The sequence below is a fragment of the Haliaeetus albicilla genome, chromosome 1, assembly GCF_947461875.1.
Source record: "Haliaeetus albicilla chromosome 1, bHalAlb1.1, whole genome shotgun sequence".
Classification (NCBI taxonomy): domain Eukaryota; kingdom Metazoa; phylum Chordata; class Aves; order Accipitriformes; family Accipitridae; genus Haliaeetus; species Haliaeetus albicilla.
The window spans coordinates 29813758-29831229 of NC_091483.1; the positions used below are offsets into that span (position 1 = coordinate 29813758).

Genomic DNA, 17472 nt, shown 5'->3' on the forward strand with positions numbered 1-17472 from the left:
ATTTATGGTCAAGTGTTACAAAAATAATGATGTTTAGTCTCCATATCTGCTAACCTGTACTGCACTGATGGCTTAATTCAAAACCTCATGAGGAGGTCTGCCTTCCAACCATTGATCTTTATATTTCCCTGTGCTTTCTGCACCAGAATATGTTTAGGAGTGGAGTGAGAAACTGAATGTTGAAATTTGAATATTTTTTGAAGAGTATATGAAAAATACTCTTTAAAAATTATCACGCCTTGAATGTTTAAGGGGAAAGTTTCAAAATCTCTTTTGCAAGTGGGTTGATTTTTGGACTTAGCTGAATTATCATTGCACTGTTCTTTCTGTGACTTCTGATTAGAAAGGATGGACCATTTGTTTGTTTCTCTAAACTTCACATATGAATGATTGTTTAATTGCTACCATTGCTGCTTATTTAAAAGTATGCATAGTAGCCACTATTAAAGATGTATGTTTCGTATTTGTGATTAATCCCCACTGATTTGATAAACACTTATAGTGTTTGCTTTGGTTGTAACCCTAAGTGTGTTTTCACTTCAAATGCAGGCTTAAGCAATGTATTGATTTCACCTTATTTTTAGCAGATTGTCAGTTTTGTTTTTTTCCGTAGCTATGGAGCCCACGTAAGGAAGCCGTGGCCTTCCATTGCCCAGCTGTTGGACTAAACCCCTTCTGGAATCCCCATTATGTCCAGCTGTTAGGGTCAGATAGCTTCAGAAGCAAGTGTATTGCTGCGATACCAGGGGGTATCCACGAGGACACGTATCAGTTCTGAAGGAGCAGCGTGGGCCTCAGAGGCTCTGTGTGATTTAGTTTCACGGGATGTGAAACTGTGCTGTGGAACCCAAAAATTGGGCTGTGGAAGCCCCAAAATTGCCCTTACAGGCTGGTTGTCCCATTCTGAAAGACCGGTTTTCAATAGTGCAGATGGGCACACAATTTGCCTCAACAAGCTATGCCAGGGCTTGATGAGTAAATAAAAAAGCAAAAGACACAGATCAGGATCTCTGGGAGACTTGACATTTTATATTAAACAGACCTGCACATTTCACTTGAAAGAGAAGTGCACCTCATGTTGGTGGCCAGATACTTGGCAATAGCCAGATTGTCTTTTTGGAATCTTTTTGTAATCAGAAAATATTTTATGTTACGCTTTTTTAAGAGTGAGCACTGATGTTACTTTATTTTTATGTGCCAAAGGGCCCATTTTACCGGCACACATTGAGAAGGTTCTTAGATTTGATAAATTTGAGAGGGGGTAAGCCTTGCAGTGGGATTGCTGATACCAGACACAGATTATACAGATACAAACTGCATTATCTAGAACCTTTTTATTCTGATTTTGGCTTGTGAAGTCATGCGTGAGCCTGGCAGACTTGATGCAAATTAGGATGTGGAGTTGAGGTTGTCATCTGTTGACATTTCAATTCTCTACAAGTGAAATAATGATGATGATAGCTATTTCTTTGTGCCAGTCTTTGTCCACCTTCTATATTTAGGCTGTCAGATCACTGCAGGAGGAGACTGCCTCTTTCTAGGTGCGTGAATACTTAGCTCTGAACTTATTTTTGGTTTATATGACACAAATAGCAAGTAGTAATAACAAATGTAAAAGCTTGTCTTTGGTTTCAGTTCCTAAAACAGTAGCGAAGGTATCAGACAGTGTCTACAAAATAGAGGGTGCAGACTTTGAGTGTGGATATTGAGGGGAAGAGACAGCTTTGTGGGAGCCTGGCTGAAAGAAGGAGGACTGTGTTTGGGGAGAAGGAGAGGAGGTTTGGAAGGGAGGAAGGAGAAAGTGCCCCTTGTTGAGGGAGGAGGAATGCCTGGGGATGGAGTGTTGTGTAAAATCTTTGGCAGGGGAGTGAGAGGGTGTTTAAGGCTGAGGATCAGGAGCAGTTTTGCTGGCAGCGCTGGCCATGTTATTTCACCGGGTGGTGTCACTGCCAGCAGCGTTGGTATTGCTTTGGCCTTAACTCATTTCTGGTAAGTGTCCACACTGAAGAAGGGCGCCTAGGTCTTGCCTCTCCTCTGGGCAGAGGATTTGGGCAGGCAGGCACCTCCCGCATGTGGTGCATCCTGCTTGGGGTCTACACCACCCTCTGGAGATACCTCCGTCTCCTGACTAGAGGGAGAGCCCAGGACAAGTGGGTGTCCAACTTATATTACTGGTTCCTCTGTGGTGGTGGTGAATTAAATGGTTCCTCTTGCCCTTATCAACACCATTCCCTCCCTAATGAGAGGCTTTCCCAACCCAGAAGGTAATGGGCAAAAACCAAGACTGAAAACCAAACAATTTTTTCACAGTGTATTTTTACCTGGTTTATTTGTGCTTTGACTAGAAGTGTGTCAGCATTTTCAGGAAAAACAACAAGCAGAGTGATTTTTGCAGATTTCTGCACTCTTGGTTTTTTTTACAGCACAAAAGAATTTGGATTTTTTTTTTTTTATTTATTCTTGTAATACATTTTTTTCATTAAAATCTATGAGTTTTTCCTGCATGGTTTTGTTTTTTTGAAAAACAATTTTTCCTGGCTTTTTATTTTACTTTTTTTGTGACCAGCACTCACCCACCTTGTCCTATATAAATTAAATCAGATGGATCATGTCAGAGATCAGTTGAGCTGGAATGAGGTATATTCTTTGTTAATCTGCACTGCTGTAAAGGTAAAACTTTGGGGTTTTTTACACAGTTCCTATGAGGACATTGCTTGAACGAGCAAGGAGGTATAAGTCATTTTAATTGGAGGACTTGTATGACTAGTGATTACTTTTTTGTATTGAAATATGAGTCTAACTTACATAGAAGAAAATGTTCTGGCTCTGCACAGGCTTTGCTGGACTGTGCAATCAAAATGGATTTCTTTCAGGACCTTTTCCTTCATCGTAGTTCAGAATTGCCTTAGTAGGTGCTCATTTTTTGAAATACACTTGCCTTGATTACACACAGGGACACAGATTTTCAGGAGGCAACCTTGAAGGGCAACCACTATTGGCTTAATTCTGCTCCTGGTGATAGCTACAGAAATTATAGCATTGATTTCAATGGGAACAGAATTAAGGCAACCGTGTGGAAATGTCACCCCACATTTTTAATCAATTCAACTATAGCAGTTAATAAAAAAACCCCAAAAGATAAATAATAATAATAATAATCAAGCTCTGACTGCTTAAAAAAAAAGGGAAAGCCCTTTAAAATAATGTAAAATAAAACCTGCTTTTTTGTAAACAGGCAATACTGAGTAAGCAGGAATTCATGGTCCCATTTGGATGTGAATTGTACTTGAATATTTGAAGGAGGATTGGTCATAGGCCTAAAACACCTAAATACTTTAAAATATATTCATAAATAATCATTCTTTATACATCATAATTGTTCTTACTGCATGTCAAAAACATGGACTTCAGTATTCCCCAAGAAAGAAAAATGAGGGACTGTTTTTGCTTTTGGCACAAAAAAGTAAAAATAAAGAACTAGCACCACCCTTGAGGGAGTGCATGGAATACTACCAAATTGGTCTTTATTTGCCTTAGCTTTTTTTTTACAAAAGTCTTAAATATAGGTTAATATGTAAACACTGTGCACGCACTGCGAGTTTGATCCTGGCCTGTTGAAATCAATGGCAAATTTCCCATTAACTGCAGTAGTGCAAGATCAAGCTCCAAGTTAGTTCGGTACGTACAAGCCTAAGTCATTGAGGGAGCCATGGATTCAGGAAAGCAAAAGCTCAGGTGCTCATTTCAAAACCAGCTGCTGGAGGAATCAGACACTGCGCCGAAAACCTTCCTGCACATGTTGGAATTCTCTTGATGGAGAGGGTATTCATTACCTGCCAACAGTTCTGCTTTCCCTCTCCTTGCAACGTACCGTCTGCCACATGGTAGACTTTCATATTTAGTCACGTAACGCCTGTAAAGACACAACACGGTGGTCTGGCATTAGCAAATTTATACAAAAGCTGTACCCTGTAGGTGAGGCTAGAGAGAAACACTTTACATACAGATGAGATTACACTTCCACAATGTGTAGATATAATCAGAAGATGGTTTAGTATCTGCAGAATAACAGATACTGGTTTTTTAGGATTTCCTGGAGATCCTCAAGTCCTTTAACTTCTTTCAAGCTTAGCATCTTTTGGATCAGAAAAGCCCGAATGGAAATCTGGCACAGGCTTTGCAAATGTTATCACCCTTAGGTCTCAGCAAATAGGGATTAGGAGGGAGTAGTAAGCCCAGCTTCTCACATGGCAATGCAATTACTACTCTTTGGCTACTGGAAAGCATCTTTTTTTACCTTATTGTGCAGTTGTTTAGCTTTCAGGAAAGTTGGTGCCTTAATAAAATATGATAGAACTCAACGGTTTCAAGAGCTTAACACACCAAGTACTTTTGTTGACGCTAGTAAATAGCAGATGATGAAGAAAACTTTCCACTTCAGCTAGTTTATGGCTATGCAGTTCCTCTCTCAATAGTGTAATACAGAACTACTGCTGGCAAACTTTCAGGTCACCGTCAGAACTGATTGTATGCAAGGGGACCAGTGTCCTTCCACTTGAGTTAGTTTACTTGCAAAACCAAATTAGAAAATTGGACTAAAGTGCACATTCAGAGCAAGTTGTGATCTTCAAAAAGATCCTTTCTGAAGCTTAGGGGTGAGGGACATGGAAGAATGGGTTAGCAGAGAGGCTGGTGTGTGTAACAGCCTACATGGCACCTGATGGTGTTAGGCTGAAATTTGGCCTTTGTTGTTAATCTCTCGTGTTGTTAATCTCTCGTGGAACACCAAAAGTTCCAGATTCAGCAGCTGGCTGGAAGGACGCCTCAGAAATTGTGTGCTCTTAATTCTTACCTGAACGGAGACTCGACTCTGTCCATCTGCATACAGACTAAAAATGGGTACTGTGAAAACTGCACCGTGGAGATGAAGTCTAATGTTGTTTCTGCTTCCAAAGTGGTTTCCATACCAGTTTTTACAAAGAAGGAATCCACCTCAGTGTTACCGGCTATAAACATGGCTACCCTGCAAATAAATTCAGGCATTACAATTAATTCAAAACACATTAAGAAAAAGGAAACTAAATTGCAAACAGTCCTACCATTGATACATAAAAACTCCCCTCAGAGAAGCCTGTTCTTCAGGTAACGGTACATAAATTCAGATGAGACCAGCAGGAACTGGTATTACCCAGGTGGAAAGGAAAAAAGAAGTACAAATGTTCTCCCATGCACATAACTGTTGTTTAATTTTAACTGCAAGGTCTTTTACATTTAAATTCTTCTCATTGGGACTACCAGGGCTCAGGATCCTGAGCTCTCTACAGCTATAGAGCACGCTGGGAGTATCTCACCGGTTCTTGACGTTGGTTTTGGATTCCCTGTACCACAGGCTGAACTCCATCCCTCCCGAGATGTCGATGGCCAGGCCACCCAGGAACTCCGCGCTGGCGCTCGGCCCGGACTGCAGCTGAATCTCCTAGAGCCGTCAGAAAGCACAGGTAGATCCCCGTTACTGACTGCAGACCTCCGTGGTTTCCTTACTCCCTTTTGTACTGGGTGGCCAAGCCCATAAGCTAAGGCGCCTTAATTGCCACTGTGAATTTGCATTTAATGCATTTTCCATCAAACATTAAGTGTGCTCATGGCTTCTTGAAACCTCTGTGGCTGGACTGGAACTGCATCATGTGGAGTCCGTTTCGGAAGTGATAATATAGCTCAGGGTCATGGCAGCTCATTACTTTTAAGTTTTGACACACAGCCAAGATTTTAAGGTTCACTCAGCTTGCCAATCCAGCTCACTTTATATAGTTGTCCTGCTTCCCTAAGAACTGGTGGATTAATTCACTGTTTTAAAGGAACCATTAATTTGGGAAAAGTTTATTTTGATCATATCCCTTGTGTCCAGGACACTTCTTCCTCTCTCCCAGCTGGTTTTCTCCCTCCTCCTGGGTTTCTGTGCCTGCAGTATTCTCAGCACCTGTAATGCTGCAGCCATTTGTAGGGCATGTGAATACCGAATTCCCCCCCCCCCCCCCCTCCGCTTTTTGATGTCCAGGGACCTTAAAAGTCTCTCTTCTCTTCTTAGCTATTCAGTAGCCCAGTGGTTCCAGCTAATTTTGTCTCAAGATTTAAGAAAGAAGCAAGCGGAGACAGTCTAGCATCCTAATCCCTATAGCAAGGAGCAACATTTGGGCAGGTTTTTATTCAGAGCATTGAAGTTTTCCTGCTGTAATGGAGGACTTGTATAATTATGGTGGCTGTATATGGTTACATCACCTTTTAGGGTAAACAATCAATCTCTGAAACAATCTCCTTGGCAGAACCAACTTGGCAGTCAGTTGCTGCTGAAGTGGGTGTGAGATTTAACGTAAGAATGCAGTGGGCTGGCTGTGGTTTATAAATCCAGTACCCCCCCAGCAAATGCGGTCATATTGTGCTCTGATTTCTTATTTTTCCCCCAGTAAAAATCATGGGTTGGAATTGTGGTCTTTCTGAAATCAACGGGAGTTTTTCTACTGACTGCAATGGGGCAAGGAATACTTACCTTGTTGGTCTGTTTAGGTGTGGAGATAAAGCTTGTTTTACTTTATTTTACTATGCTTTTAATTGGGACTGAATTGGTGGGTAGCTGTTAATGAGCAAGGAGGTAACAGTATACGTTCTGGCAGAGACATGTACACACAACCAGTGGGGCAGATATTTTTAGATGCATTGTCAAATTACACCTAATAATATTAGAGTAGGCTTGGTTTGCAATGGCTGCACAGTTTAAGGATCTAAAGGCTACCTAGAATTAAGTCAGGTTTGTCACTGACACCTGCAGAGAAGCTAAGAAGCACTTGTGTTTTACTAGCTCATCTATTTCCTTATTTAGAACTCAGTCCTGTACTTCGCCTCATGTGCAAATCCGATCTAGGCTGATGGTAGATGTAAATCACAGGGACCCAGCCTCCTCAGGAGCAGTATTTTCCTTTCCCTTCCTATTTTAAGCTTTGTGTGTCATTTGCAGTGAAAAATGTGATCCGAAAGATCAGAATCGGTAGTTTGTTACTGTTTAAAATGCTGAAACATGCTATGTTTCAATTAAAAAATAGTTTCTTTATGTATTGCACTGACAGTGCTACTGTAATGCAATGCAGAGATGGCTGAAACAGGCACTTCTTTGGGAACTGGCTATCTTCCACTGGGGTCTGGCTTTCATATGGTTTCTCTGACCTATTAATACAGTATTTAATTTCTCTGTGCTTCTGGCAGGTGTGTTGCCTAGGAGAAATATTAACACTACTGAACTTTAATGTAGGTGACTTAGGAGTCTCAAAAAAAGTTTTATCAGAGCTGTTTATTTTATAGAAGGAATTATAACTTCTGAATGGTTATTCTTAGCCCTCAGATGACGCTGTGAGAACTGGCAGTGGCTGTAAAATACACTCTGATTTCAGTTTGTGGAGTTATGTAAGAAAAGATATTACAGATGGTGGGTGGGAGTGTAAGCTTTAGAAGCAATATTATTAACTTGGAAATCACCTCTCCAAAATGTGCCTATTGTGATTACTGAAGTTGTAAAGTTAATGAAAGGAAGCTATTTGCCAGGGGGGCAGTTATTTGGTAGATTTAACAGCACTTTGAGTACAACTCAGTTTTGGTCTTTCTGTGCAAAATGATTCTTATAAACAGCAATAGGGGAGCAGAACTTTTCTAATATTTAAAAATCACTTTTCTCAAAATCAGGCTGAGCCAATCCAAAAATTGCAACCCAAATATTACATACGTTCTTTCCTGACAATTCAGTTGCCCCATTTTTAGGTTCCAGTCTTGGCTTCCAAGCCGTCCTTTTGATGTTCAATCTCAACTGCCCTGTCTGTATCTTACGTTTGGTTTTCGCCTGTTCTGAAATCACACTGCGACCAGCTGTGGCACACTGAGTTTTGGTATCATAGAATGGGCACTGTTTCCCATGCCTGGTTTCCTTCTTTGAAGGAAGATAAATCCACATTTGGCTTGGTTGTCTACAGTCTGAATTTGTAAAGGGGCTTATGTTCTGGGCAAGGCCTGTCCATGCTGGCCAGGGAAATTGGAGGTAGTACTCAACTATCAGGAAGCTAGATTAATTACGGCTCTCATGCACTGTTTTTCCTCAGTTCCAGTGTTATGCCATTCACACTTCCATTCTGACAGTGTTTTCTGGTACAGTTCTAATCACAGTTCAGGGACTTGACAGGTGAAAGCATCTCTAATGAAGCTTAACTGGGTTATGTGGAAGTGCCCAAACCATGTTGATGTTGCTGTTGACGTGGAACGTAGCCGTAAAACCATTCTTAGAAAGGTGTGTTGTGTTTAAAACACAGCTCAGCCTGAAGCTGTGTTCAACAGTGCTTTAAACAATTTTTGCCTTTGTGGGGTGTAGAGGTAAGAACAAGTGCCTTTTTGGTTGTGAACACACGCTTTTGGTTGTGTCCACTGCTTGAGTCCCAAAGAGCTTACACAGCAACTGTGCTAGTGGCAACCCAAGAGAGAAAGCAGGGAGGGATCCTATCTCATCACACTGCTGCTCAGGCTTCCAGAGTCAGTGACTGACCGAAAATGTGATACCCTGATAGTGTTAAAAATGGCATGCAGTCCCAGCCCTGCTGTGCCCCAGACTTTTGTGAGGTTCTCCAAAATCGAGGAGTGGAGAATCTGCTGGCTGGCAGAGCTCTCAGGGTGCCTGGCCAGCTGATTCAGCCAGGGTATGTATGGAGCTTGGTGCATGCACAGCAGTTGGAAATATTTTAGTTCTGTAAACACCATGCTCGTATGCTCAGGACTGGACATGATTATCTTTCTCACCTCTGCAGTCTGTTTGTTAAATAGGTCATGGTAAAGTTTTTGCCCATAATCTGCGTGTGAACTGTAAAGCATTGCTGGAATGAGCTTTAGTTAGCCAATTTGTGCACTACATGGGAAGCCCTCTAGACTTATAATACCATTATAAAGGGGCTGAGCTGGGTTCAGGATGGGGACAGCTGTCATGTGCAGGTGGGGGGTCTGTGTAATTTTTGATCAGAGTGGATTTTCTCATCATCTGCTTTTGGCATTTTCTTTTGCCAAGAATTAAAGGGGACAAGTAAAAAGTAAAGTTTGAGCCTCCAGATGTTTCATGAGCTGAGTGCTGCTGTTAAATCCACAGGTTCTAAGGAGATCCCTGCTTGGGAAGAACAAAAATATCAAGCCAAATGCTGGCCCTGCACTTTCAGAGCGATGTCTAGATTTTCAGTCCTCCAGTAATACATTATGTAGCTGGTTATATTTGTACATGAGTCTAATTTGAGCATAAAATTAACAGACCATTTGGGGTGACAGTTGCATAAAAACTGTGTAATCCTCATTTTAATTCCTCGTTTTGCCTAGAAATAAGCATTTGAAATTTGGACATCTTAGCATTGTTCTTTGAAGGCTAGTTCTCTGGGAAAGTTTGAGTACCAGTGATTCATTCATTCAGAATCTGCCAGTTATTGCCTAATTGGATGTAAGGTCTCTGGACAACTCGTGAAGAGGAAAACTTAGGTGGTCACATGGGACAATACTGTATTACAAGAAACTGTGGGAGGGGAGGCCGTAGCTGATAGCAATATGAGTTTTCTACAGGAAACTCAGTTGGATTTGCTATTATTCAGTGTTACTTTGTTTTCTAGAATGATATGTGTTCTCACCTTTGTTCTCGATTGCTTTTCATGTAATTTCATTCTGTTTTTTAATACCTACTACTTTTCTATTGCTCCCATAGTAAGAGAAGCCTATGTAACATTGATCAGGTTTATCAGCATTGAATAGAAAGAAAAAAAGATGTCCTACATAACAGTGTGGGGGAGGGAGCATCTGTGCTTAAGCGACAGAAAAAGAAGCAAACAGTGTGCTATTAGTACCTGTGAGTAATCTGTCAGGAGGATAAGTCCTTTCACCACGTTAATGGGATCTCCAGTTGCTGAGAGCATTTTAGACATTAAATCACCGTACCCCTGGAAAAATGTAACTGGCCTGAGTTGGACATCGAACAGAATGGCTGACATGCCAGCAAAGGAGTCCAGGTTTTCCTCGCCTTCATCAGGAGTTGCAGCTATTATGGACTCCAGACCTTGAGCTTCAATCACCACCTAAGAAGCAACAGTGACACAGAATCAATGAAAAAACTCTGCCTGGCCCAGGCTGTTAACAACTCTACACATTTTCTTAATGTCTAAGAGCCTAACTCTAATTTATGTAGTTGTAGACGAAAAGGTATGGGGTTAAGACTTAAGGGAGCTAGGTAGAGCAGCTACAAAAATGGAAGATAAAATAATCTCATGGCATGTATTTTCCCTTTAGATGCAGGCAGAATTTGCCCACATGCAGATCACAGCCCCGAGCCTACTTTTCTTTGAAACACATTTGCCTTTATTCATACAGCTATTTTCCACAGACAGTTGGGAGGAAAGCCCAAAGATGTTCCGCTGCACAATTTTTGTCCTGCAGAAATTCAGGAGGATTATAATATTGAAGGTACTTGCCAATGTTAAGAGAAGTCCAAAACTGAGGCATCTCGTTTAAATCTCTTTGATTCGTACATTTGATCTACTCCTTGTATTTCCATTCTGTGTTATACCCGAAACACGGGACTTGATTTTACAAACTCGCAAAGCTTTTACTGATTATATCAGATAAACAGTGTAGGCTTTAACCAAAGTCAGAACTTGATATATGATACAGAGCAAAACACCTGTCTTTTTGGTTAGGGCAAACAAGCGCCTCATTGGCTGTTGTGAGTTCCTTTTCCCCCCGTTACTGGCTAGTTCTCTGCCCAGTGCAGCAAACCTCATAGACTTTAGCTGAATTGATTTAGAAGCTGTAAGAAGAGGACAACATACTGGCTTAGTTTTTATGTACAGTGTGGCAGTTACCTGGCTGGCATGAAGTTCAGCATTTCTATTGAAAATATGGATGTTCATGTTACTTCTCCTTAAAATGCCAGAGCCCGAATAGAGGATGTCAAGGCTGTATGTGGATGATACATCAGGACCACCTTAATTAAAAAAGAAAGAAGGTACCTGTGACTAAACTAGTGGATTAATCAAATGTTCGGGAATACAAACAGGGTTAAAAGGCAGTTTCATGGTTACGTACGTGTAATATAGCCAGAGTAGGCAGAGGAAGAGCCCATCTTGGAGAAGCGATCATAGTTATGAGCACGCATGTCCTTCAGAACTTGCCGAACTGTTTTGCTGTAGTATTTCAAAACAAACAAACAAACAAAACCACAGAGACACGAAAATGTTACGGTACCAAATGTATTACTGTTCTGTAGAAATATCAAATTTGAGAGAGGGTGAATTTCCCTGTAGGAAAGAGAGTCTTCAAAACCCTCACATTTTCCCACTAAAAATCTGCCCTAACCCAGAGTCTCTTTTCCAATTTCAGCTACTTCCTGCAGCCATAGGTAGAAAGGCAAGCAAAGCTCTTGCTTGAAAATTAATGTTGTTGAGAAGAAGAGATATTTTGATTATTTTCATTCTAGTGCTGTGATGTTTGAAATTTTTCTGGTTCACTGGTTCTTAAAATATAAAAGCAAGTGCCCCACCAAGAGAATTAAGACCAACAGATGGCATTTCTTACAGTAATGCAAGTTAGATGCCTAATTCTTATTCGTACCTCTGAAAATGTGAATAGCTATTAAATGACTGTCATTGAAATGCAGAGATTTATTCTGAAATATCAATACTTAAAAGTGACACAAAAATTAGGTGTCCTTTTATACTGTCCTTAAATTTTACAGTAGTAATTCATGAGAACCTGTGTGTTCTTTGGGTTTCTGCAAAGAAGTAAGGATGAGTTGTATTTATTTATACTGAACTTAATGTACCTTGAAGGCATTTCAAAGTGAAGTATATCTTGGATCATGGAGAGCATGTACTTGTTCATTTCCAGAGGCAGTTCACCAATGGAGAGCAGGATGTTTTTCACTTCCATGTAGGATGGGTTACTGTTTAAGATGATAGCAGCTGCAGTGGTTCGCACTGTCTTTTCGTGGACTTTACGATTCTGGTGGTATATCCTGTTCATTGTTTCCTTCACCTGGTCAGGAAACAGATTATTCAGTCAGTGCTTACAGATGACTGGGCAAAATACAGGTTGGAATCTCGTTTATAATATCAGCTTAAGCTAGCTCCATAGCTAAGGCTAATACATAAGGATATATTTTCAGCACCCTGTTTTTCATGGTCCTTTTGGAATGTACAAGACATGTATAGCTCAGTGACCACATGGGCAAGTGGGGCATCTGTTATGTTCTCTCAGCCACAGTCCAAATACAGCCTTCCACACTGATTTTCACAGCGGGGCTGTAAATAAATAGGAGCACTAAGATCAAAATACTGTGGTGGTAGTTGTAAGATCAAGAGAGAGATTTGCTTGACTATTAAAAGAATATGTACTTTAAAAAAATCAAGAATCTTGCGATTTTAATTTTCTAGATAGTGCCTGTGGTGGCCTCATGTCCCTGAGCAGGTTGTGACCCATCTTTGTTACAGGGAAGTCCATGGAGAGACATGTAGCCCCACTGACAGAACAGCCTCCAGCATGTTCGTTGCAGAGCAGCACCCTGACAACCTCAGTCACAGCTGTCAGCCGTAGGTATGAAATGGGATGCAGCAGAAGCAGGGCTTCTGCTATTTTGTATGTCGTCTCTTATTCTTGGAGGCTGCAAGGTAAGATGCAGCTCTTTTACCCTCCTCTAACTTCATGCATTCTCCCTGGCTATGTGAAAGCACAAGAAAGAACAGGGGTTACGCAGGTGCCCCAGTGTTCCTAGTGCCTCCTGTACATCACAGAGAAAGCAGTGCTCTTGAGAAGGGAGCCCAGTTTTCCCTGCGGACTGCCTGCCACGTTCAATGGCTGTATGTGACTCTGGAACCAAAGGCTGACTAGCATTGGCAGACTGGGAGCTGGGATTTGGCAAGCAGGAGTGTACAGAGTTTTCTGGCTGGAACTGAAGTGTATATAATAATTTCCTGGAGGTAAAAAAACCATACGTGGGGCATCTTTAAAAAGAGTGGGACTGACAGATGAACTCTGTTAATTTATACTTTATTTTTAATACAGTCTCTTGCACTTCTTTTCTTGGACAGTATATTTTCTTACCTCTTTGGTGAGAAAAGAAGGATCATATCTCTGCAAGGCAGTGGCAGCAAGATTGCTGATGGGCCCTTCTTCTGACTCGGCGTACTTCAGAAGCAGCGGAATTGCTTCAGGAAGGAGTGCATTCTTCAGTGCCAGCAGGTACATCCTCACATTGTCATCTTTCTTAGCCTTCTCCAGTCGACTTAGAATCAGCCTTTTGGCTTCCACAACAGCCTAAAGAAAATCAACAGCATGTTTAAATGGTGATCATAAATCCACCTTTTTCCCTCGCAGAAGTAGGAGGGGTAGGGCTGGGTTCTAGCGTGCTATTGTTTCAAAGCGTCATTGCACAGGATTAGCAAAGGTGTCATTTGTAAAGTGTATGTCGATGGCTTCCTTCAAGCATAACCAAAGTGGCTATAGCCGCAGTGACACCTGGTCCATAGCTTTATCATTTGCTGGCTGCCCCCACCCTGATTCAGGGACTTCACAGGTCTTACTTGTGGGCCAACATGTTCCCACAAAAAAAGGCAAGGGAACTGCTCTTTAGTGCTTCATAACATAATGTTATAACAGTGCTTGGCAATTAACAGGGGAAGGAAAAAGGGATTCCTAAGGGCCGTTCAGGTGCTCTGTGTCTTCTCAGCAGTGTGCTGCAATCCCAAACAGCAGAGATCCAGCAGGCAGCAGTGCCTTGTCTGATCATCCTCATCCTCTACCACCAGCATCTACTCAGTCCATAGTCAAGGTGATAGCCTTCCTCCTGGGTTGTTCTATGCATGTTTGGGGCTTAGTTGAGTACTTGAACCAAAGAATTTTCTTCACAGAGCTGAAATAACCTAGGGTGATTGCAAATATTAAATAGATCCTGAGTTTGCCAGTGTTTCTCTGAGGACGTACAAAGCTTTTCAAAAAGGGAGCACAAGTACTGCTTTTGCTGACAGATTAGGCAGTGAGAAAAAGTTCTGTCAAACAAGGGCAAACTGGGACAAATCCACAGAATGGGAATAGACCAGATTAAAGCCTAAAGCTGACAAAGTAGATGTCATTATTAAAAAAAAAAAAAAGAAAAGAAAAAAAAAAAAGTCCTCTCTCTATCAAACATACGAGTTTATGGGCTTATTTCCCCGCCATGTCTCTCATGCTCTCCCAGTAACATCAGCAGGGATCATTCACGTGTGTTGCAGACCAGAATTTGGCCAGAAGTGAACAGCAGATACTCACTGGAAGCTTGCAGCCTTCTTTCTCACACAGCTTTCTGATCAGCGCTCCCATGACAATGACAAGAGTTTCTCTGATTTCTTCATTTGCGATATCACCCTTGAACTTAGCCTGTTATGCAAAAGCAGTGCTGTTAGTCTCTCTGTCTAAATATGATGAACCACAGTCTGTAGTGGGCTGAATACCCTCCCTCATTTCATGTGAACATTAGTGCAATGTGAAGGCAGTGATGACCACAATGGCCTGGGCTCAGGCTAAGCAGAGCACTGCTCTATCATTACATATAATAACTGACTGCCATTTTCCCCTTGAGTTACATTCAGTGTCTCAAATAGTAGATTCATTTTGAAGCTATGTTTAAAAAAACAAACAAATGAGTATTAAATGGTTACAGGACTTTGATAAGGCAACAATCAAAGAACCCTCAAGTTGTTTTGCTAACACTCAGTATTATGTTACTTTTCCAAGTAGTAGATATTGATAACATTTTACAAAGTAAATAGACTTTCAGTCTGGACCTATGAATTTTTGTTGTTTCCAGGCTCTATGCTACTGGCACACTTAAAGGACACCCTGGAAGGGATAAAGAAAGGAAAATTGGAAACAGCAACAGGCATTTCTTCTTCCCTTCCCCTTTGACAGGAACAATGCTCAAGAGTATTTACTCCACTGTATTTGTTTTGTCCTTTGACTTACAGTTAAAGATTTCAGGAACATTTCATTGGGGTGAGGAGCAAATCCACAGGCATACAGGAATCGCTCCTGCAGGGTAGAAGTGCTTGCATCCTTAAAGTCAAGAAACTCCAGTATGGCCTCCAGTGATGCTGAGGTCTGAGCAGAGGTTACAGCATCCACTACCTGCGGACTACGAAGAAGTGGAAATGAACATATCATTGTAATGATCTAGAAAATACTGAAAAGACTTTGCTGCATATAGAAGGAAAGAAGATCATGTACCTTCATTGCAGGTAAGAGACAGAATTTTTACTCTTATTGGAAAAAACTGTGTCTCTGAATTCTTTGGCCTCAAAATGGTAGATGAACTCCAGAAATTATTCATATCCATGGATAATAATATTTGAATTTATGCAAATATGGGACCAAAAAAGTATTAAAAAACCAGAACTATCCAGAGTGTCTTAAAGTTTACAGGACAAGGTTGTAAATAGAAAAAAGTGGTTTGTTTCTAAATACACAATTGCAGCTACGCTACCTGAGTTACTCTCAGGTTTATCTCTATTGTTAACAACTGTTATAATTTGTTTGAAAGATCCTGGCTGCATGGTGGGACTCGGAAATGCTTTCCAACTCCCAAGTCTAGGTGTGCCTGCTGTTCACACTCAAACTCTAATACTAGGACAATATCCAGGCATGAAACATCTCCTTCTTTGCTGTATTTCCTTTTGAAGGAAACAAATGGGGAAGTCAAGAACAAGTTATGGAGTGTTTCAGAACAAGCAGTCGGGATGAGAAGCTTTGGGTAAGCTACAAAGTATGTTTGCCTTGCATTGTAGATACAATCCTGTTAGCTGAACAGTGTGCTGCAAATATATTATACTACAAGAACAAACACAGCTTTTAAAAAAAAAGTCCTTTTCCTGCAGGCAGTACTGAATACTGTTTTTGCATTGCTAGGGCATCACCAGTAGAACTGAATCCGTTTGCAAGCAATTTGCCAGTCTGCAGTTTTGAGTAACTTAAACCTTTTGAAAGCTTTTTCATGATGACTTACAGAAGTTCTTTATTTTCACTTCTAATAATCTGCAGTATCTCCTCTTTCGTAGCTTTTCTGATGTTCTGAATGAAGGACAAAAAGCTTCTTGCTGCTTCAGCTTTGGAAAGCTTTTCAGGATACATATGTTCTCTGATGCTCTGCCAGTGTTCAGAAAGCTGCAGAATAATTCATGTTATGTCAAATCTCTCAGATTGTGGTTTCAGTTCTCAAAATCAGACTTACTAAATGCAGATATGTGGGCCAGCTATTGCTCAAATTAGCTGAAATCCAATAGATTGCTGATCCTTTAGCTACGTGTTATTTAATTGATGATACCCCAGCACAAATATCTTTGAAACCTTTTCTATAGCTGTCTCTCTTCCAACACTTTAGTATTTTCTGATAATGTACATTGCCTTAAATACAATCTATTTTGGAACAAAACATGTTTATTTATACTGTAACTGGAATAAGGTGAATTCTCTTCTCTTGCAAATTTACTGTGCTTTCTGGTGAATACAGTGTTTGCCTTCTGTTCCCATTTTCTCCTAAGTTAGTTTTTTTGAAGTGTGAGATGCACAATCCCCAATTCACAAATTAATCATATTTTCTTAGAAGATGGTATTTTTGTAAGTGGTTAGTGTGGAACAGGAGTAAATGTCCCATAATTAATTCCCATTTCTCATTCATAAACCTGCATAAGATGGGGAGGGATTTGTGGTTATTGTACAAAATGTCAGGTAAGATGGTATTAGAATAGGTATTGGCTTCTTCATATGTTGTTACTGTATTTATTCGATCCACCACATTTTTTACCTGAATGAGCCAACGTGGTACCAACAGCACCTATGTCTGTCCTTCCAGATAAAATCCCGTAAGAAACTGGTGCAGGTATTTTGACCTTTCCTCTCTCACTTGCCTTTGCCTCTGTTATCTCAAATTATCGAGAACATTCCTTGGTGAAAACTCAGCTGTTCTTTGCAGCAGTGTTTACTGCAGTTTTCCCAAGTGGGAAATAACACTAGCACCCATTTGACCTTTACTAAAACACTTCCCCTCTTCATGGGTTTTGTATTAGGCAATAACACTCGAACCTGCCGGCAAATAGAAGTATCATTCAGCAGTACAGAGTGCAACTTCCATCAACTGTAACAAACAATAATTAGGCAACAATGATTGAGACATAGGATATTTCCTGAGTATTAATGACCAGCTGGGAGGAGCTCCTGTTCTGAGGCACAGATAGGTCTGTTAATCTCAACTGGTGATTAGTGCTTAGCACCAAGGTCAGTGTGGCTATTATAAGCTGAAATTGGATAAACTTATGAGGCACCTTCTATTCCCCCTGTTGAAGCTGCACCATAGCCTGGCAAAAAAATCTCTAACCTCATTAAGCCTGTATTTTCTCC

General features: G+C 40.8%; 1 protein-coding gene across 1 annotated transcript in view; it reads right to left on the minus strand.

Moving 5' to 3' along the window:
- Nucleotides 1-2312: 2312 nt before the first annotated feature.
- MTTP (microsomal triglyceride transfer protein) overlaps nucleotides 2313-17472 on the minus strand; it is a 29123-nt gene continuing 13963 nt past the window's right edge. Inside the window, exons 8-18 of the mRNA XM_009925541.2 lie at nucleotides 16082-16239; nucleotides 15046-15214; nucleotides 14353-14460; nucleotides 13150-13362; nucleotides 11873-12084; nucleotides 11137-11234; nucleotides 10914-11035; nucleotides 9903-10130; nucleotides 5352-5476; nucleotides 4853-5023; nucleotides 2313-3913 (exon numbers count right to left, since the gene is read on the minus strand). Of these exons, the coding sequence (XP_009923843.1) occupies nucleotides 3745-3913; nucleotides 4853-5023; nucleotides 5352-5476; nucleotides 9903-10130; nucleotides 10914-11035; nucleotides 11137-11234; nucleotides 11873-12084; nucleotides 13150-13362; nucleotides 14353-14460; nucleotides 15046-15214; nucleotides 16082-16239 (1773 nt within the window). The 3' untranslated portion in view covers nucleotides 2313-3744. The remainder of the gene's footprint in view (nucleotides 3914-4852; nucleotides 5024-5351; nucleotides 5477-9902; nucleotides 10131-10913; nucleotides 11036-11136; nucleotides 11235-11872; nucleotides 12085-13149; nucleotides 13363-14352; nucleotides 14461-15045; nucleotides 15215-16081; nucleotides 16240-17472) is intronic.